The 23,483-nt window shown below is 37.8% G+C and overlaps 1 protein-coding gene across 1 annotated transcript in view; it reads left to right on the forward strand.

Annotated features, from left to right (window-relative positions):
- The first annotated feature begins 223 nt into the window (after window positions 1–223).
- The window catches only part of LOC126284079 (uncharacterized), an 83,649-nt gene continuing 60,389 nt past the window's right edge, over window positions 224–23,483 (forward strand). The window contains exons 1-3 of the mRNA XM_049982710.1: window positions 224–686; window positions 849–1,026; window positions 1,181–1,335. Of these exons, the coding sequence (XP_049838667.1) occupies window positions 632–686; window positions 849–1,026; window positions 1,181–1,335 (388 nt within the window). The 5' untranslated portion in view covers window positions 224–631. The remainder of the gene's footprint in view (window positions 687–848; window positions 1,027–1,180; window positions 1,336–23,483) is intronic.

Raw genomic sequence — 23,483 nt, forward strand, 5'->3', positions numbered from 1 at the left:
TCTTCAAATTTTATCTGTTTGTCTTTCAGACATTTTATGTCGTGGGGCTATTAATAAAAATTTTGGTTGCAGTGTTAAAGACAACCTCAGTGTGGAGTAATGAATGTCATTTTTTCTTCTTGTGCAGTAATTGTGTACATCATGGTTCCTCTTTAACTGCAGTGGACTATTTATAATAAATTTCATGAAGGAATAAATGTACTGTAACGCTCCTTAAACAAATGTTTACAAGATGGTCGTGGGGGGAACACCACATATTATTCTTATTGCATGTCTTTGAGCTTATATTAGGCATCTACGATTAATCATTAGGGCTGCCCAGGAAATGTCACGAATACATGAATTAACTACAAGCATATCGGTGCAAATAAACTACTTGCCACAAATAAATAGGCTATCTGCTACTACGTGTTTGCCATGATGCTGTAGCTTCACGTTGATGCAAATGGAAGCGTTCAGATTATTCCCGAGCTTGATTGCGTATTACGTTTCTGTGCTTCTTATCTGTAAACATTTACATAATTGAATCGCGAGTTTTATTTGCCAAAAAGTTCAGTCGTAATCAGTATGTTATCTGCATCTTTGTGTCAGCTTCAGTAGAATCTCTGTCTCATTGGCTGTGATTTTAAACATGGCCTTATTTATGTTATTGTTGTGTACATGCTCTATACTTTGCCAATGTAAAGGTAAATATCAATTATTATGAACGTTTTCTGTCGGAATTAATATTATGTATGTAGTATTTGAAACTTTTTAAATTTTAAGTCATTTATTTTCGTCTAGTAACAAGAATAACTCATTTTTTTGCTATGGTAAGAGAGTTATTATGTATTTGTAAACTTCCATAGGATACGAGTTAGTTTTTCAACCTACGCCGGTGATCCCAGCACAGCTGCAGGAGATCGCCCGTTTCTTTGTACGGGTTGGAGACACGCTGAATGTTAGCTGCAAAGTTGTATCTGAAGAGAACAAACCAACACCAATGTTTAACATAACCTGGCGATTGCCCTTCAACCCGCAGAACAGGTGCTTCTGTTATTCTTATGGTGTCTGCCTCTGAGGCTAAATGTAGTTACATTTAATGTGTAGTGTGTATACTTTTAATTAGTAGTTGAGGAATTCATATGTACAATAACATTGGAGTGTTTCTTAAACGTAGATGTACTCGGTTAATTTGCAGTAAGCATCGAGTACAAATAAAACAAATGTGGAACGAAGCAAATTTACTAATACAAAACCTGCAGGAAAGGGATACTGGTAACTACACTTGCGAAGCTGTCGAGGAATTAGGAAGAGTTACCTTAAGTGCATTCGCCTTTGTTAGTGTGAAGAACAGTAAGTACAAGGAAACTAAGCGCTTGTGTTGTTATTGTTGGTGTTGATATCCGCTAACACTGATTCATTCCTTAGTTTACGTTTTAACTTTTCTGAAATCTGCTTTCGTAGTTATGTCTGTGTATATCAGTCTGTCATTGTTGAGGTGCTGTTTAACCCACTGACTTACTTATATCTTTTCCGTACGGTAAACACTATATTTACTATATAACTATACGAAAATTAGCATATTTCATCTTACATAAATTTCTCAAAATATTATATTTTTTTGACTGGGATCCTTTATAAATCTGTTATTATTTATTGACGTGATGAGGAGTGAATATAATACTTTTCAGAATTTTTATTTTGTATGATACACCCGAAAAAAGTACAGTTCTCACACTCATACAGCAAATCACTTTTCTTCTTCATTGTTTTGCACACTACACAATATCTAGAGTGAGCTTTCTTGACGGGACTCTTTTTTTTTTTTTTTTTGGGGGGGGGGGGGGGCTAAACCTAACAAAACTCGAAAATGATTGCTTGTAACTTGATTAATATCAAATGAAATTGAGTCTCTTATACGCCACTGAATAGATTCATTTCTCAGCTTCCAGCGATATATTACATTTCATGCTATTTATTAATAGAGAAGAAGAAACACAAAAGAAGCATCTGTAGCTTGTCAGCCTGTCCCACAGCCAGCAATGTGATAATGGACTTGAAACTTGCGACCGGCTGTACAAGCCAATTGGTTAATAATAAAACTTATACTTGAGTGTTCCTTTCATTTAGATCCTAATCTCTAAAATAATTTATAGCACAGAATTGTTTTTTTAATTCTGTGTTTTCATACTGTAGCTACGGGTTAATTGTAGAATTATTCTCATAATACTTGTTACATTTCCACCAATACCCAGTGTGCGAGAAAAACATACATCATCCCTCTCTCAGCACTTCATGTTGATTTTTTATGATTTGATGAAATAGTTTACTTTGCTTGACTGTCTGGTATAAATTTGAAATTGTGTTTGTTGTACTATTATTACAATGTTTTAGGGAGCTGTCAAGTGTGCATATGTGATATATCAATTTCAGTTTGATTCTCTCAATTACTTTGTAAACTGGTGAATTTTACCTTTGGAGGTAGCATGTGACAGTTATTGAATGTTAGAACTTTGCCCTGTGCTGTTTATTTGCTGCCTGTGATATTTTTGTTTGGCTCCCCATTTGAAAAATAGGCATGTTGAGCAGTCACAAATCCCTGTCTTTACTTTATTCCATACAGGAAGATCTGCAAATGGAGGTTAGTGCATGTGTTCTTGTGGATGGAGGTGTGGGTAGTGTTATTCACCAGACCTTTGTTGTTGATGGTCCTTTGAGAGAGGCAGTTTGTATATTCTACTTCTCTAAAGGTCTGTCTGAGATTGTGAATGTATTGAAGATAGCAATACTGCCATTCTACTGTGAGCAGTGAGGTCACTGTTTTTTTGTTGTTACATATTGATATGTAGAGTAGCTCTGGTAAAAGCGGGTTTATGCTGTTTGCTGGATTTTCCGTTGCAAGCTGCTGTTGATAACAGTTCACACAATAAATCCTGGGAAGTTAACGTGATGATTCATGAGTGAGATGATTCTCATTCATGATTTCATATGGTTCATAACTAAAGTTAGCTGGTATTTTGTTACATAGGGTTAGAATTTAACCACCTTGTCATATTTTCACAAGATCAAAAATAAGACATACAGATAGGTTATTGTAGTGACATATGTATGTCTCATTTTCATGTTGAGATTTGTTGACTTCGACAACTTGCAAACAGATTATCACACCAGGTTACCTTCCATTTGGAAAGTGGATGCACTCAATGACTGTATGTGACTTATAAATTATAGAGTATGGCAATCAGTCGTCCTTTTTAGATTTTATTATGCAAATCCAGATTACAGCTAGTAGCTATCCATTCTCAATGCGCTATTTTTTATTTTCAACCAATCGATGTGTTCTCCACACATCCTACCTACTGTATACAGTAGTATTCAAAGAACTGTGACTGACGTCCAAACAACAGGGACTTACATGTATTGAGAATAAAAAATAGGACATTGAGAATGGATTTGCATAATAAAATCTAAAAAGGACGACTGATTGGTGCACTCTATAATTTGAGCTGCTCGGGGGAACAAAATGGTAAGCGCCAAGATCACAGTTTCGAGATACAGTGCATCTAAAGTTTCAATTGATCTGCAAATCTGAATATTTTTTTTGAAGAGTCCTTTTATTCTGTAGTGATTCTAACATCTAATTTCACGACCACGCCAAAACCGCTTCCGCGGCAGAAACACACACTGGTGGCACAAACGGTGCAACGCTCAGACAATGTTGGACCAGTTACGCACAACACAGAGCTTCATCTTCCGAACGGCGTGTCGCCTCTGCCATACTCGGCAATTAGAATTCTTAACACTCAGCGTCCATCGAATACAACTGGTCCCACAAACATTATGTCTGTATCGTTCAAACTTCCTGTTTCCTCCGGATCAGACACATCTGCCTCTAAACAGACGATGCCTTCACTCCAGAACATTCCCAATCCAACTCTTCTGATGCCTCTTAAGTACAAACCATGCGCAACAACAGACCTGTAGCGCTTCCACTCACCTTCCAGTGATACTTTTGTCGAAGAGGACTTTCTATTATCAGCCGTGGCCTCTAGAATGGACATAAAACATGTGAAGTTTCGTGTCGGAGGTGACGAGGGCACCTATTGAGAGATCTGGTACGCTGGATGTGTTTCCTCCTGTTTTTCCTGACTGTGCAGACGATACTCTTCTTCCTCTTTCCATATGTTAAATGTGTTTTATGGAATAAATTACTCTCATGAACATGTTTTCGAAATTTCAACATATTTTTCCAGATACCAGCAGATTCCACACCCATGTAAATGACATACAACCAATGAAGGAGGAAATGATGTATGTCGTATGTATGTACTTACTTGATTGTAATTTACTGTTTGTATAGAAATGAAGAGTTCTGGCACGAATAATTCATTTGCGTAACAAATATTGTAATTGGCCAGTACAGTATCTCAAGACCAACCTATCTGAACTCCAGAGATGGGAACTTGCCCTTCAATATATCCTCTCTTCTCGTTATCCACCAGGCCTCAATCTCCGCTAATTTCAAGTTGCCGCCACTCATACATCACCTGTCATTCAACATCATCTTTGCCTCTGCACTTCGGCCTCGACTGCCATCTCTGTCCAAACTCTTTGCCTGTAAATATGTCTGTGTGTGTGTGTGTGTGTGTGTGTGTGTGTGTGTGTGTGTGTGTGTGTGTGTGTGTGTGGGCGCGCGCGCGCGCGCATATACCTATCCTTTTTCCCCCCTAAGGTAAGTCTTTCTGCTCTCGGGATTGGAATGACTCCTTACCCTCTCCCTTAAAACCCACATCCTTTCGTCTTTCCCTCTCCTTCCCTCTTTCCTGAAGAAGCAACTGTTGGTTGCTAAAGCTAGAAATTTTGTGTCTGTGTTTGTGTGTTATTTTATTGTGCCTGTCTACCGACGCTTTCCCGCTTGGTAAGTCTTGGAATCTTTGTTTTTAATATATTTCCCCATGTGGAAGTTTCTTTCTATTTTATTAACATCTATCTTTTACTATACAGGCATAAATGAAACTCAGAACTGACTAAAACAAATGAAATATACAAAAGTTATTACATTACCATACACCATTAACAACACACAATGATAGAACATTCCATATTAAATTTTACAGTAAGTCTTCAAGACTTTACTGAAATTGCAAAATCATTCATCACTCTCACTACTAATGTCTTTTTCACCTAAAACTGTTGGCTTTAGTGACAGGAAACATCCATTTTGGACAGGAGGTATGTAATTTAGGAGCGACAGGACGTCAGCAACTTTCTTCTTTTCAATAAGCCTTGGCCCATTGTATTTAAGTCGAAGCATAGGAACTGGTCCTTGCCTTCCACATTTCCTGAAGTTTATTTCATGCCAAATGTCATGACAAAATGTCTCGCCGATGTATAAAGATGATGGATATTCGGGGTCACCTTCCACCTACGTACTTTCCTTAGGTTGACATCTCGACCATCAACTTTCTTCTTTCTGTAGACAAATGCTTCTTTAGAGTGTCGTATTTGATAGAAATCCTCTCTTTTCATATTAGATATAAGCAATGGATTTTCCTTAGCCGACTTCTTGATGATCTCGCACCACTGATCTGGACTGTACACATCTTGTACTTGTCGGCGAACGTAATTTTCAGCTGTACTTCAGGAATGTAATGGTATGTACATGCACTTACAATTATGTTCGTGAAACGTACTAAAGACAGTATATTTACAAAATAACATACCTCTGAGTCATCTGACTCGTTAGGGATGTATTCTGGATCCCTCTCGAAGATATTAGTATCATTGAAAGTATATTCCTCGTCTTCTGCCATGTTCACTGTAGCCATAATCTCGGAGATGTTTTTACTTGCCGCCATTCTCTCTGTCACTTACCATTATTTTTCCGCAACAGATGGACAGTGGCGCTTACCATTAAGCTCCTCCCTGACATCTGTTGAGTGAATTTGGAACCACTAGTAAGTTTACTGCATTGTTCATCCCACAGGTGGTGTCATTAGCCATCTACCGCAAAATACATGGTGATGGCGCTTACCATTGTGTTCCCCCGAACAGCTCATTTATAAGATTATCACATTCCAACTTAACCTAGGCTTTGAGCTAAACTGTTTCTTAGACCTCATGCTGTGCTACAGGTCAGTCTGTCGCAATAACCAGGTTTTTTGCTGACTCATTCCAAAGTAAACTAGGCCTCAGGCTTCACTACACATCATACAGTCAGCACATCTTGGTTTTTCCAGTCACCAGAGAAATACAAAAATCAGTAAGCAACCTTAAATTTGATAATAATAAGCATAGTAAAAGTTATTCTGTCACTCTCCATATCGAAAACAAATGTATTCAATCAATACCTTCTGCAAAGAAATCAGTATATATAGCAATTCTTATTGGCTACTGTGTACTTGGCTACTGTATACTATCACTTGACTGATGAGTTTCAATATCAACGAATTGCAACATTCGCACACAGTGCAAATCCTCAAACACTGCAAGTTCTCTTACCCATAACCCCCAGTCTGTGTTGCATTGGAAGGTCATGATTTCTTTAAGTAGAAAAAGCCAATGACTATGCAATGACCAACGATTTTTTAATACATTGCACATTCTGCCATTACATATACATCTCCTGTGAGAAGTCCAATGTTCCCACTGTAGTTTGGTATTTTCAGATTTTTAATGTGTCTGAAGGTACTAATAACAGCAGTATCCCTGCCCAATAATCCCTGTTGCCTTGAAAGTCCCATTAACAAGCTTGTCCGTTTTTGATTTGATGATGCTTTTGTGTCAACCATTGGCTGTGTTTTGAGGCTCTTGTTGATGTTTTATGTCTATTGGTGCATACTGCATTGTTTAACAATTCCAAATTATGATCTTGGAATCAAAGTATTCCGATGTATACTTTATAAGAGAAATAACTAATAATGCACACCAACGACAGACATATATGGGTGAAATAATATGTAAAATAAAGGTTAAATGGTTAAATGATGATGGCATCCTCGTGGGTAAAATATTCCGGAGGTAAAATAGTCCCCCATTCAGATCTCCGGGCGGGGACTACTCAGGAGGACATTGTTATCAGGAGAAAGAAAACTGGCATTCTACGGATCGGAGCGTGTAATGTCAGATCCCTTAATCAGGCAGGTAGGTTAGAAAATTTTAAAAAGGGAAATGGATAGGTTAAAGATAGATATAGTGGGAATTAGTGAGGTTCGGTGGCAGGAGGAACAAGACTTCTGGTCAGGTGAATACAGGGTTATAAATACAAAATCAAATAGGGGTAATGCAGGAGTATGTTTAATAATGAATAGGAAAATAGGAATGCGGGTAAACTACTACAAACAGCATAGTGAACGCATTATTGTGGCCAAGATAGATACAAAGCCCACGCCTACCATAGTAGTACAAGTTTATATGCCATTTAGCTCACCAGATGACGAAGAGATTGATGAAATTTATGATGAGATAAAAGAAATTATTCAGATAGTAAAGGGAGACGAAAATTTAATAGTTATGGGTGACTGGAACTTGATAGTAAAGAGAAGGAAATGTGGTAGGTGAATATGGAATGGGTGGAAGGAATGAAAGTGGAAGCCGCCTGGTAGAATTTTGCACAGAGCATAACTTAATCATAGTTAACACTTGGTTCAAGAATCGTAAAAGGAGATTGTATACATGGAAGAAGCGTGGTGATACTGGAAGGTCTCAGATAGATTATATAATGGTTAAGACAGAGATTCAGAAACTAGGTTTTAAATTGTAGGACATTTCCAGGGCCAGATGTGGACTCTGCCCACAATTTATTAGTTATGAACTGTAGATTAAAACTGAAGAAACTGCAAAAAGATAGTAATTTCAGGAGATGGGACCTGGATAAACTGAAAGAACCAGAGGTTATAGAGAGCTTCAGGGAAAGCATTAGGGAACGATAGACAAGAATGGGGGAAAGAAATACGGTAGAAGAAGAATGGGTAGCTTTGAGAGATGAAATGATGAAGGTAGCAGAGGATCAAGTAGGTAAAAAGGCGAGGGCTAATAGAAATCCTTGGGTAACAGAAGAGAGATTGAATTTAATTGATGAAAGGTGAAAACATATAAATGCAGTAAATGAAGCGGGAAAAAGGAATACAAATGTCTCAAAAATGAGATCGACAGGAAGTGCAAAATGGCTAAGCAGGGATGGCTAGAGGACAAATGTAAGGATGTAGAGGCACATACCGCTAGGGGTAATACCTACAGGAAAATTAAAGACACCTTTGGAGAAAAGAGAACCACTTGCATGAGTATCAAGTGCTCAGATGGAAACCCAGTTTTAAGCACAGAAGGGAAAGCAGAAAGGTGGAAGGAGTATATAGAGGATCTATACAAGGGCGATGTTCTTGCGGACAATATTATAGAAATGGAAGAGGCTGTAGATGAAAATAAAATGGGAGATAGGATATTGCATGAAGAGTTTGACAGAGCACTGAAAGACCTAAGTCGAAACAAGGCCCCGGGAGTAGACAACATTCCATTAGAACTACTGACAGCCTTGGGAGAGCCAGTCCTGACAAAACTCTACCATCTGGTGAGCAAGAGGTATGAGACAGGCGAAATACCCTCAGACTTCAAGAAGAATAAAATAATTCCAATCCCAAACAAAGCATGTTTTGACAGATGTCAAAAATACCAAACTATCAGTTTAATAAGCCACGGCTGCAAAATACTAACACAAATTCTTTACAGCCGAATTGGAAAAACTGGTAAAGCGGACCTCGGGGGAAGATCTGTTTGGATTCCGCAGAAATGTTGGAACACGTGAGGCAATACTGAACCTACGACTTATCTTAGAAAATAGATTAAGGAAGGCAAACCTGTGTTTCTTGCATTTGTAGACTTAGAGAGAACTTTTGACAATGTTGACTGGAATACTCTCTTTCAAATTCTGAAGGTGGCAGGGGTAAAATACAGGGAACGAAAGGCTATCTACAATTTGTACAGAAACCAGACGGCAGTTATAAGAGTCGAGGGACATGACAGGGAAGCAGACATTGGGAAGGGAGTGAGACAGGGTTGCAGCCTCTCTCCGATGTTATTCAATCTGCATATTGAGCAAGCAGTAAAGGAAACAAAAGAAAAATTCAGAGTAGGAATTAAAATCCATGGAGAAGAAATAAAAACTTTGAGGTTCGCCAATGACATTGTAATTCTGTCAGAGACGGCAAAGGACTTGGAAGAGCAGCTGAACGGAATGGACAATGTCTTAAAAAGAGGACATAAGATGAACATCAACGAAAGCAAAACGAGGGTATTGGACTGTAGTCAAATTAAATCGGATGATGCTGCAGGAATTAGATTAGGAAATGAGGCACTTAAAGTAGTAAAGGAGTTTTGATATTTGGGGAGCAAAATAACGGATGATGGTCGAAGTAGAGAGAGGGGATATAAAATGTAGACTGGCAATGGCAAGGAAAGCGTTTCTGAAGAAGAGAGATTTGTTAACATCGAGTATAGATTTAAGTGTCAGGAAGTCGTTTCTGAAAGCGTTTGTATGGAGTGTAGCCATGTATGGAAGTGAAATGTGGACGATAAATAGTTTAGACAAGAAGAGAATAGAAGCTTTCGAAGTGTGGTGCTACAGAAGAATGCTGAAGATTAGATGGGTAGATCACATAACTTAAGAGGAGGTATTGAATAGAACTGCAGAGAAGAGAAATTTGTGGTGCATCTTGACTAGAAGAAGGGATTGGTTGGTAGGGCATTATCTGAGGCATCAAGGGATCACCAATTTAGTATTGGAGGGCAGCATGGAGGGTAAAAATTATAGAGGGAGACCAAAAGATCAATGCACTAAACAGATTCAGAAGGATGTAGTTTGCAGTAAGTACTGGGAGATGAAGAAGCTTGCACAGGATAGAGTAGCACGGAGAGCTGCATCAAACCAGTCTCTGGACTGAAGACAACAACAACAACAAAGGTAACACAACTACCCTATCACCTATAGCTGACTGATGTGTGGCATATAAGTATGCAGCAGAAAATAGTGTTTACACTAGCTTTCTCTAGTAAAGGAAACACATTGACACACACAAGCAGACATCCAAACATGGCCGCAGATGTAATAATGTACAGTCTTAATTTTAGATATGTGGAAATTATCAGTTTCCTGTCAAAGTTTACCTAGCAGTCTCGTCAATAGTTTTGCACTAGAATATAAGACTTTTCTCTGAACACTAGACATGAATGCATAGTCAGTATGGATATAATTTTTGCTTCAAGAATTGTGATTGTGTATTTCATAATTCAACCTAAATTCACTCTCTTTATTAGTCATAGAAACAATCAGTGAGTGCATGTATTACTATGTAAGTGTGATAGTTCAAAGATTCCTGGAGAGGATAAATGTTGCCATTTAAAAATATGCTTTAAATCCATGTGGGCCATTCAAGATAGGTGTCTGCTTCTGAGTATTTCTAATGCTTTGGAATTATATGCACTGAGTAATGGATATGAATGTTGTCATCTTCTAAGATTCAGTAGGCTGACAATTTTACTGTCCCTGTAAAGAAAATGGGTGATCATGAAATCCTGCATTGGTAGCAAATTGATATGGCCCTTTCAATTTAGCAAAATTTTATACCCATCCAAAGAAATCTTTTCAATGTCATTAAAATGTTCTCGGAATATCAGAATTTCCTTAAGCTTTCACCATGAATTTCTCACAGAAGGCATCTTGAAATCTAAAATAGAATAGCGGACATGCAGATAGATATATGATGCATCTGCCCAGATAAGTGATTTTCAGTCCTCTACTAATATTTCTCTGCCTTCTGTAGTCATGGAGCTGTATAGGCATCAGGGAATATGGGTCTCTTGTTTGCAACTCTTCTGGATTCCCATGTAATACAGTTTGATTCGAAAAGTTCATTAAAATATATGTCAGGAATGACAAGCACAGAAGTCGTGCAGCAGTTATTGTCTCACTGCTACATAGCAATGAGTTTGGAGATGGGACAGAGGTGTGGGCTGTTGTATTGTCTTTCAGCTGCTGTGCTCAAGATAATTTTTTGTGGACCTAAATGTTTGCTATTGCTGATGAACAAACAGTACATTCTGTATAGTCCACTGGCAGTTGCTTCCATGTGTATTCTATCGTTCCACCATTGATAACCTTGTGTAGGCAACTATACAGGGTGGAGAAAAATTGTCACAAAATTTTAACCTTGTATAGCTAATGCCAGTATTAGTAATGTTGTATAGGTTGACAATATTTAAACTACAGAAACTCAGCATCACACGCTTCGATTGGCCGTAGAATTGCCCTTTTGCCAGTTGCTCTGGACAACGCATGACCGCGAATGCTTTGCCTACCGAAGATTGTAATGTATCCAAGGCGGTGCGCAGGCTCAGTGATGGTGCGTCAGCGTTCCACTCTGTGGGTCTGGTGGCGAGTCTGCCGGAGTCCCGACACATCCATTGTAGTTTCATGATAAGACATACCAGGAACGAACCTGTCAACAGCTTTTAGTTCGCGTACAGAAAGTCTTTTGCAAATTGTGTCAGCCTTGAAAAGAGCCATTTTTGTAGCTAGGACACTGTTTACTTAAAGCAGGTGCTCGAACTGGCAACCCTCTGACACGACACAAGCTTGGTAATGTCGAACGATGTTTTGCCAAACTCTTTCAAAGATTACTGGCATTGCGCTGATGTGATTGGCGGCATGTTGAATGTGATTCATTAATTCCTCTTCATTTCTATGTGGTCTGCATCTGGGTGGGTGAACTAGAACCTTGAAGAATCCCCACAGGAAAAAGTCTGGTGGCATGAGGTATGATGATCGCGGGGGCCATGTCCTACAAGCACCTCTGTCAGTTACCTGGCTGTTGAAGAGTTCATTTAAATATCCACGCACAGCACGACTTACGTGTGGGTGCCGTGTCACGCTGCAACCCCATGCATAGCCATATGCCCTGGGGAACATCTTCCAGGAGGCTGGGTAGGATTTCTTGTGAAAAGTGAAGGTAATTTAGCCCGTTAATTTGAAGAGGTAGACGGAGTGGTCCAATCAGATGGTCACCCACAATGCCTGCCCAAATGTTGAATGAAAATCGTTCGTGGTGTCCATGGATGTACTTGATGTGAGGATTTCGCCTTGTCCAGTGATGAATGTTTCCAGTGTTGTAAAGGCCGTGTTCATAGTTTGCCACAGGATTTAGGTCTTTGACAGGGTGGAAATTAAATGGATGCTGGCCGTCATCCCTCAAAACCTCCGAGACTAACTGATGAGTGACCACCATATTGTGTCCAACTTCTCGAGCACTTGTTGTAGGTGCTTCCTCGAAGCGCTACAGAACAGTCTCTTCAAATGCAGCATCCCGTCATGTTCGAAGTATTCCAGCATCACCATGATATTCCGCTAATGAGCCTGTTTCACCAAGGTGTTAGTGAATTGCTGTATATGATAGTGGGGTTGGGTGGCGTCTTGCTGGGTACTGTTCCTTACACAACTGTCGAACTTAATGCGCATTACTGTCAGCTAGTCCATAAGCAGAAATCATGCCTTGTTCTTCAAATGAATACTGTGCCACCATGCCTACTGTATGACTGCATCACAAGTGATGTGTGTGTGCTCCGAAGCGAAGCTTACATGTGAATGCCTCTGAGGTGACATGGAGACAAACCGCAAGACCTATTCAACCCATGTGCATATCATGTTGGGGCAATGACAGGGCAAGGGACGTTTGTACGTGTAAACCGACGACCATAGTGATGCCCGTCAACTGACAAATGGCAACAGGGCAATCCCAGAGCCAATCAGAGCGGGTGGCGCCAAGTTTCCGTAGTTTAAAAATTGTGCGTTGTTGACCTACACAACATAAGTAATTTTGGTTCCTACTGGCATCAGCTATCCAAAGTTAAAATTTCATAACACAATTTTTGTCCACCCTGTATATTATACGTTCTTATGCAGGCAACATTTGTAGGCATGTTTCTTGATCCTGAGAAGGCTTATGAAATTGCAAGGAAGTGTAATGCACTTGTATAGTTTTACCTGTGATACTATGAAGTATATATTCCCTCTTTTTTATGGTCTGTCATGTCACAGTGGTATTTTGATAATGAGTCTTGATTCAAACAGGAGAATGGTGTCCTACTGAGCAGTATCCTTAACATCTGCATACTTATTAGCTTAGTCAGTGGCTCAACTTCCATGACAAGGAACACAGTGCAGTGCTCCCTATTTGTGAATGACACAACACAACACATTAGTTACAACTCACATAACATAGTTTTGACAATTGGATGCTATGAATTGAATTTGGATATTTTACACAAAGGAATGCTTGCATGATACACATTATTTGCCTTGGCCTGCCTTGAAAATAAGTGTGACATATCTGCCTATTTTAAAATAATTATCAGTTGTGAAAGCAGTTTTCATTAATAATTGAAACTCACATGTCATTGGTAACAAATATCAGTCATATCTAAAGTAGAGCACTGGCAATTGTTGGAAGACACCTCCAGCAACTGTGAAATAGTGTCAGAATGCTGTGTATTATAAAGGGGAAGCTCTGCCCATCACCTACTGCATGACCTTGTTGGGAGCTAATAGTGCTTAACATACAATGATAACACGTGAAAACTGAACATATCAATCTAGACACAGATAGAATATGATGTGAAAGATTACATAAATGTGAGGTGTCCATAGTTGTAAATACTTTACGTTTGTAAAACATAACTACAAATATGCATAAACAACCAATGGAATTAGTTGTAAAAATGCTAAAGTGCCATCTGTGGGAATTGTGTGATCATTCAAACTAAGGTGTGGAAGCAAACATAAGCACAGTGACACTAGCTGTTGCCGTGGAGATGGTAGTGTGCCAGAGGTGTCTTCTGACACTTGTCAGTGCTCAGCTCATTGTCTCTGCTCAGTGCCTAATTGTATTAAAACTTTCTATTTTGTTGGGATTGTGTTTTATTATGTAGATGAACTGTATAATTTTGCACCTGTTACCCTCTAAGGAGAATTATTTTCTTGCATTCCCGAGACATGGTTGATGATCTAGATACAACTGAAATCATTTAGCACTGACATGTATTTTTAATAAAAATTGTGATTGAGACTGATTATTACTTCAGATTATCTGATCAGATTGCTGTTTTTCCAATAATGTTTTCGAAACTTATATTTGCATGTTATTGGGCCTTATTTTTGGCAATAAGCTCTCTTATTTACAACACCTGATTAATACAAAAATAAGTACTCATTTAATTACTACGTTGTGTAAACAAAACCCCAGAGTGAAGTTATTTTGTGTACTCACGAGAGGAAACTTGACAGGAAATGTGAGGGAGGTACAGTCTGTCTGAAAAATGAGCAGCGTTTGCAGTGGGTGAAGTTGCCTTTCCCAGGAAAAAGTGTGACTGCCATTCAGGATGACTACGAATCAGTTTCACCCCTAGTGTTGTAAAAAAGTGTGCAGAGATTCATGTAGATACTGTCCATACGTGTTTCTTTAGCATCATACCCAAATGAACATTTCTTGTAATTTATGAATTATTAGTTGAATTATCTTAACTACTTCTTAGTGTGGCCATTCATATTAGGGTACATATTCTCTCCCAAGCCACATTATTAAAAAAACCAGGATTGTTACTCTGAAATGGTCAGATAATGAAACACCAAAATTGAGCTGCTGCTCTAATAACTTGATGGTAAGAGGAAAACATCTACTCTTTCTACCTTTCTTTCAAATGAGATTTTAGATTCTTGCCAGTAGTATGCTAAACCACTAATCCAGCACAGGTAAACACAATACCTTGTTAAATTTCTATGAGCAGCTCGGTGTGAATAGTAATAACCACTCAGATATGCAGCATTCTAAGTCAGTAACAAAACAGTCGCTCTAAACATGTTTTGTGGATCAGCCAAAGCACACAGTGATACACTCTTGCTCTGTATCAGGTTTCACTTTCATATCAAGTGAACTCCATATCAAGCTTGACTTTCACGGCAAGCAAGCAACTAAAATGGAATGGGAAACAACATGTTGTAAGGGTCAATCTGTACCAAGTGGTCCAGCACTGGTTGCTTGACCATGTGAGAAAAATTTTATATTTGCTGAGCGAATTCCCACAATGTTTAGTAGTCACAAAAATATATATTTTTTTAAAATTTATTGTTTATTATTTTTAAATGGTGACCACATTTGTTCCAGGCCGCATGAGTTTTTTCGTATTTGCAAGCATCTACATTTTTTACAATTATTCAGTAGTGGATTGTCCTAAGCCTTTCAGATAAAATGAATATAGTTCAACATGCTCTGGGCTGCAAATTAACATCATTATCACTTAGCTGAATGTATTCTTTAATGTATTTTTGATAGTTAAAAGTTATCAGCTACAAATTTAAAAAACTCAATTTTTGAACTGTAGTTTTCCAAAGAAAGATTAATTTCTCAGCTTTAATATTTTTTCTGTTATTACGCTGTACAGTATAGTTACTTTTTATACAGTATGAAAAACTTAAAGATATATGATGATTATAGTAATATACTGCCAAAATAGTAAAACAGTAAGTACAAAATTATTTGTAAAGTTAAGGTTATGCTTTATGTAATTGACTTCCTACAAAATCATAATTATAAAGCAGCTTAAGTGATGTAGCTTTGTTGTTTTACTGATACTTAAATTTTCCCTTGTGATAGCCCATTTCCATTTTTGTAGAAATTTTTCTTCCTCTGGAAATGAAAAAAACTTTTACTTTTGGTCCTGTTGGATAATTTTCTTTACGCATTGTCACATAACATGTGTAGTGCTTATTGTCATTTAGAAATGTGAATTGCACAAATAACATTAAGAACATTCTGAAACGGTCACACTGTGCGACATTCACGTATTTGGGTCATTCCACGTCAAGTGGCCAAAATTTAGACAAGCTGCCCACTCAACCATCTCCCATTTTGATGAAATTTTTACAGGATGTACATATAGACCTTACATGAAGCACTGCCAAATTACAGCTTCATAAGTAGTATGGTGGGGCCACTAGTCACCTTTTCGTATATGCTCGTTTTTTGTCATTGCAACTGAAATGGATAAATGATCTGAGAGATCTGTTGTGCTGAAACTTTGTGATCTTGTTCAACTTTTTTGGTACAGTAGCTTAATTGTAAAATAAAAGGTCAAACTATCATAAATTCATCATAGTGTGCTATCAAAGTGGCTCATAAATCTTGTCGTACCGTATTTTGGCTATACTTTATTGCTTTTTGTATCTACTGAAAGAGTAACTTCCTGATGCTTATACTTTAGTTATCTGCAGCCTGCCAGCATGTCATAAAGCTATGCAAGTGGCACCCAGATTGCTCAAATAATAACTAAGTTATCGAAGTTCCAAGTGTGCTACAAAATTTAATCAGTCAATTATGGCTCACTTTCAAAAGGTCATATTGCAAAAGGGATCAGGCAAATATGATTTTTCTCGGCACCATTGAAAAGATCTCACCTTATGTGATCAGGAAAAGTTGTTTTTATTTTGTAGACTTTGCATTTAAGAATAAATAAACTTATATTTTCATTGCATTACATTTCTCAACATTGCGACTTAAATGAATAAATGACCAACTTTGATTTACCATTACTCAGGATCTAAGAGACCTGTCATGCCGAAACTTTGTGATCCTGTTCAATTTTTTGGGTACAATATCTTAGCTGTAAAACAAAAGGTCAAACTACTGTAAATTCATCATAGTGTGCTATCAAAGTGGCTCATAAATCTTGTAATACCAAATAAACTTACATTTATATTACATTAAAAAATACATGTACCAGTCATACTCATTATGCTTCCCAAGCCAAATATTTCAGTTCTTATTAATTCATTTGCTGAAATTTGTTACTAATAGCAATTATAGTTGATTCCAACAGGCTATTATGTCAGCCCATTCTTGTTGCTGATGGAACTGGATGGTTTGGAATTCAACAACCATCCTGCCTGGCTGGCCAATAGAATGAATACGCAGGTCCATTGGGGTGCATGAAACTGACTAAAACATCATTTTCGTCTTCTGAAACTTTAGACACATTACCAATTCACCATTTTCCATCATATATACAGGTAATGTATTGGTCTGTTTGTAAGGCTGTAATATTTCTGAATGACACTGTTGCTTGACTTTGGTCAACATTGCCACAAAAAATTTGTATCATTGGATACTCTTCTAAAACAAATTTGCTTTTCATTCAATGGCACAAAATGGTGATTCTGTCTTGTTCCTGATACTGCACAGCCATTTTTGAACCTTGCTTCCTGCTCATTTTTTAATGTTTCAATTTCTTCTTTTGAAACAAAAATGAATTGGATTCCTCTGATATTCTTTGTACAGTATTTAAACAAATCAGTTGGTGTCAAAATCTGCTCCTCAGTTGGTCATTGAAGGCTTGCTCTTGCTGCCAGGCCCTTTAAAGTTCCTCCAATTCTATCACATGGAGATTTTCCATTGCTTGTAGCAAAAAAGTTCCATTCAGTTGAGATTCCAAAGTAATTTTGATGGTGGCAGAGATTCAGAAAATTTTTGAAGTTTTTATTCTGTGCTGCTGACTCATCACTGAAGTGGTGGATGTGTGTGATTTTTCCAAGGAGACACTTTCGATCTTCTGTTAATGTCATTATAAAAGCATGTACAGCAATTCGATCATGTTTCAGGCTATCGCTTATTGTTCAGTAGCTGATGCTGCTGATGTCCAAGTTATTTCTGAAGTAAACAACAAATGGTTGTTAAGTTGCTTGGCTGCTATTCCAGTGAAAATCTTGAGCTACAGCGTGGACAGTGAATGAATAATTTTCAGCAAAGTCCATTAATATGATCAGTTCAGTTGGCTTACAGCTTTCTTTTATTCATTTTAGGTGCTTGCTCTGGTGCTTCGCGACATAATGATGAGTGGAAAGTATGTCAATTTTTTAAATTGGATCTTCAAGAAATCCTAGGTGGTTACCTGCATGGTATCTAATGTATCTGTATCGGTGTGCACCTACTGTTTGAACTCAATGGTATCATCTGGATCACTGTCTTCAAAACTACTTTCTAAAAACAGTTCCAGTAGTTTTATTCACGGACAGATTTCACAGCGATGAAGGATGCTGTCTTTGGATTCCAAATCGCATACTGTTTTAGCAGTCAGACTCTGATAATCTTCTTTAATTGGAGTCTTGCAAGCATCAGTTTCATATTTTGGTGTAAAGTACAAACATAGACTGAGTGGGTTCCTGCAGCACCCACAGTGATGCACTATTTTTGCCTGAATTCGCAAAATTTGGAAAATCCAATTTCAGGCCCATGCTGAAGTCGATATGCAGCAATCATTTCTTTCAAATTATTCAAAAGAAGGTATTTTTGCATCAAAACTTTCTTTCCTTCTATTCTAATTGACACACAGTCTTTTTTTTACCTGGACAAATTCGGCTAAATTCTTCATTCTGAAAAAATGCACCACTCTTTCTTTTACAGCATCTGGAATCTTCTTGCCACACTTGTTCTTTGGCAGAGCTAATACACCATTTTCTGCCTGTAACTTCCTAGCTGCTTTTACCATCGCCTCTGAAACACCAAATTCTTGCATTGTCTTTTTTATAGCCCAGCTTTGTGGTTCTAATGTCAGTATTTACAATTTTTCAGGCTGCCTTGACAGTTGCAACTTCCCCTTTCAATTCTGTAATCAGCTGCTTATAATCACCACAATCAGGACATTTCTTGTGCTTGTACTAGGTGTTTGAAGATCTTTTGGGGAGAATCCTCCAGCAGCAGCATTGTTATTCACAATTGCCCCTTGACCTTTGCTTATTTTTCGTTTTGCATGACCTTTCACATGCCTTTTTGATGCTCTCTGAAATTTTTGAGGGGAGACCCGAAAAGCAGTTAGACTTGAATCGATTAATACTTCTGGATATGCTTTATCTTCTGACTGGTTTTAAGTTGATTGTTATTTTTCTGCTTTCTTTGCTAAAAATTGTTTTCTGCAAATGGACAGATCTTCTGACCAGCTTTCACATTGCTCTTAGTCACGGCTTGCAATTGTTTTGCTGTTTCAACATTGACAATCCATAAACCCTATTTAACAGAATGGTTCTTTGCACCAAAAGGATTACAAGATCTCTGTAGAAAGTCATATTTGTCCACAAGTATTGCTTTGTGATGAAAGAATATTTGTGCATTTTCAGTAAGACATATCTCACTTTTTTGGTTTAGTAATTCCTGTTGCTCTACTGAAAATTCTTTGATTAGAATGAAGCTATGCTGATGTGTATATGTTTTCAGATGACATGCAGAATTATCAGTAAGGCCAATGACACATGGTACAGAAACCTCGTTGATATCCATTACACTACAATTAAATTTAAGCACCCATTTGCTGTTTGTATCAATATTAGATAAAGCAGAAGTGGTGTATATTTCCAACTGAAAAATATTAAACAATCATAGATAAAGGGAATTTCCTTGAGAATTCAACAGAAAAAAGTTAAATAACCTGATAAACATTTCTAAAGAGTCACTCCGTATCTTGAAATAATTTTTTACCAACCGAAAAAAGATGTTTATCCAGTAATGACAACACACTTCACATCATTTAAAAAGGCACACACAACATCTGAACACACTTCACTACACAACTGTGTGCTTCAGACTGATTGTTGAAGCATGTTACCAAACTCTACTGTTGACACTAAACTGGTCTGTTTCCAAAATAAAAACAACTTTTTCTGATAAGACAAGGTGAGCTCAGTTATTATTTGAACAATCTCCATGCCACTCGCAGAGCTTTATGACATACTGACAGGTTGCAAATAATTAAAGTATCAGCTTCAGAAAGTTATTCTTTCAGTAGATACAAGGAAATAAAGTATAGTCAAAATTTGGTATGACAAGATTTATGAGCCACTTTGATAGCACACTATGATGAATTTACCATAGTTTGACCTTTTGTTTTACAGCTAATCTATTTTACCCAGAAAGTTGAACAGGATCACAAAGTTTCAGCATGACACGTCTCTGTAGAGGCTTATCTCACTAGGGGTAAGATAGATACTGCCTACAGGAAAATTAAAGAGAACTTTGGAGATAAGAGAACCACTTGTATGAACATCAAGAGCTCAGATGGAAACCCAGTTCTAAGCAAAGAAGGGAAAGCAGAAAGGTGGAAGGAGTATATAGAGGGTCTATACAAGGGTGATGTACTTGAGGACAATATTATGGAAATGGAAGAGGATGTAGGTGAAGATGAAATGGGAGATACGATACTGCATGTAGAGTTTGACAGAGCACTGAAAGACCTGAGTCGAAACAAGGCCCTCGGAGTATACAACATTCCATTGGAACTACTGACGGCCTTGGGAGAGCCAGTCCTGACAAAACTCTACCATCTGGTAAGCAAGATGTATGAGATAGGCGAAATACCCTCAGACTTCAAGAAGAATATAATAATTCCAATCCCAAAGAAAGCAGGTGTTTACAGATGTGAAAATTACTGAACTATCAGTTTAATAAGTCACAGCTGCAAAATACTAACGCAAATGGAAAAACTAGTAGAAGCCGACCTCGGGGAAGATCAGTTTGGATTCCGTAGAAATGTTGGAACACATGAGGCAATACTGACCCTACGACTTATCTTAGAAGCTAGATTAAGGAAGGGCAAACCTACGTTTCTAGCGTTTGTAGACTTAGAGAAAGCTTTTGATAATGTTGACTGGAATACTCTCTTTCAAATTCTGAAGGTGGCAGGGGTAAAATATAGGGAGCGAAAGGCTATTTACAATTTGTACAGAAACCAGATGGCAGTTATAAGAGTCGAGGGACATGAAAGGGAAGCAGTGGTTGGGAAGGGAGTGAGACAGGTTTGCAGTCTCTCCCCGATGTTATTCAATTTGTGTATTGAGCAAGCAGTAAAGGAAACAAAAGAAAAATTCGGAGTAGGTATTAAAATCAATGGAGAAGAAATAAAAACTTTGAGGTTCTCCGATGACATCGTAATTCTGTCAGAGACAGCAAAGTACTTGGAAGAGCAGTTGAACGGAATGGATAGTGTCTTGAAAGGAGGATATAAGATGAACATCAACAAAAGCAAAACTAGGATAATGGAATGTAGTCGAATTAAGTCTGGTGATGCTGAGGAAATTGGATTAGGAAATGAGACACTTAAAGTAGTAAAGGAGTTTTGCTATTTCGGGAGCAAAATAACTGATGATGGTCAAAGTAGAGAGGATATAAAATGTAGACTGGCAATGGCAAGGAAAGCGTTTCTGAAGAAGAGAAATTTGTTAACATTGAGTATAGATTTAAGTGTCAGGAAGTCATTTCTGAAAGTATTTGTATGGAGTGTAGCCATGTATGGAAGTGAAACATGGATGATAAATAGTTTGGACAAGAAGAGAATAGAAGCTTTCGAAATGCTGAAGATTAGATTGGTAGATCACATAATTAATGAGGAAGTGTTGAATAGGGTTGGGGAGAAGAGAAGTTTGTGGCACAACTTGACGAGAAGAAGGGATCGGTTAGTAGGACATGTTCTAAGGCATCAAGGGATCATCAATTTAGTATTGGAGGGCAGCGTAGAGGGTAAAATCGTAGAGGGAGACCAAGAGATGACTACTCTAAGCAGATTCAGAAGGATGTGGGTTGCAGTGGGTTCTGGGAGATGAAGAAGCTTACACAGGATAGAGTAGCATGGAGAGCTGCATCAAACCAGCCTCAGGACTGAAGACCACAACAACAACAACAACAACAACAACAACAACATCTCTTAGATTCTGAGTAATGGTAAATCAAAGTTGATCATTTATTCATTTGAGTCGCAATGTCAAGAAATGTAATGTAATGAAAATATAAGTTTAGTTGTTCTTAAATGCAAAGTCTCCAAAATAAAAACAACTTTTTCTAATAAAAAAAAAGTGAACTCGTTTTAATGGTCCGAGTAAAATTTGAGTGATCCCTTTTGCGATATGACCTTTTTGAAAGTGAGCCAAAATTGACTGATTAAATTTTTTAGCGCACTTGGAATTTTGATAACTCAGTTATTATTTGAGCAATCTGGGTACCACTTGCAGAGCTTTATGACTTGCTGGCAGGCTGCAGATAACTAAAATATTAGCTTCAGAAAAGAACTCTTTCAGTTGATACAAGGCAATGAAGTATAGTCAAAATATGGTATGACAAGATTTATGGGCCACTTTGATCGCACACTATGATAAATTTACCGTAGTTTGACCTTTTGTACTACCCAAACAGTTGAACAGGATCACAAAGTTTCAGCACAAGAAGTCTCTTAGATCCTGAACAGTGGTAAAACAAAACTGATCATTTATTCATTTCAGTTGAAATGTCAAAAAACGAGCCTTTACGAAAAGGTGGCTAGTGACCCCAGCATACTACTTATGAAGCTGTTATTTGGCAGTGCTTCATGTAAGGTCTATATATATATCCTGTAAAAATTTCATTCAAATTGGAGATGGTCAAGTGGGGACCCTTTGGCCACTTGCCATGGAATGACCCATTTGCAAGTTCAGTGCAGTGCTACACAACACTAGTCATTTGCTGTTGTTATGACTACTCTCTGTATACTCATCACTCTACTTGCAGACAGCGCACAGGCCTTCTTAATCTAGATGACATTGCCATAGCCCACTACTATCCCTGATACAGGTATTTCTCTGGACCCTCCCAGTCACATTGGAATATCAGGAAAGGATGCAAAGGTCATTTGGCCAAGGAGGCTATCAAAAAGAATATCTTAAAATTGGAGACACCAGGTCTGGAATTTTGGATGTCCTATCCTAATTATAGTAAGTGTCCTGTCTAACAACCCTACCACAACAAAGGTCAAAATTTTAATAACGTTTGTGTTGTTGCTCACGCTGCTAAATACTGCATCATCGTGCAACAACAGTCATATTATGTGGCAGGTGTCATTAGAGCTCAGTTAATAGTCATTTCATGTAATAATGAAAAAACTAGGTACTCATCTTTTTGTGTTTCCCACGCAGGTCTCGTCATAAAATCATGGCCCAGTCGTTGAAAATCTAGGTGGTTATGATTCCAAGCTCAGGTGCAAAGAGGCCTAGGTTTTATTCTGCTATATTCAAAAGTTTTGTAGATGCACTTCACAAACCATTCTCGAAGATTACACTTTTGCTGGACAATGGTGATGTAAAAAAATAATCAGCACTCCGAATTTAAGTTACACTTCCTTTTAACAGCTTTTATTGCAATATCACGTATCACACAAAACATCACTTCACAATACAAAACATACTTGAAAACATCTTCCTCACATTTTATAAGCCAACTACAATATGCATCTTTCCAACATGACATCCAACACTTGACTTTTTCAAGGTCCTGCACTCTAACAACTCAACAACAAACAAACAATCACTTACGCGCCCAAAAATCAGAGTTACAAGTACGTCAAAGATCATAGTGACAAAAGAAAGAATACACATAAGAATAATATCATTGCAA

This window comes from Schistocerca gregaria, chromosome 8 (genome assembly GCF_023897955.1).
Source record: "Schistocerca gregaria isolate iqSchGreg1 chromosome 8, iqSchGreg1.2, whole genome shotgun sequence".
Classification (NCBI taxonomy): domain Eukaryota; kingdom Metazoa; phylum Arthropoda; class Insecta; order Orthoptera; family Acrididae; genus Schistocerca; species Schistocerca gregaria.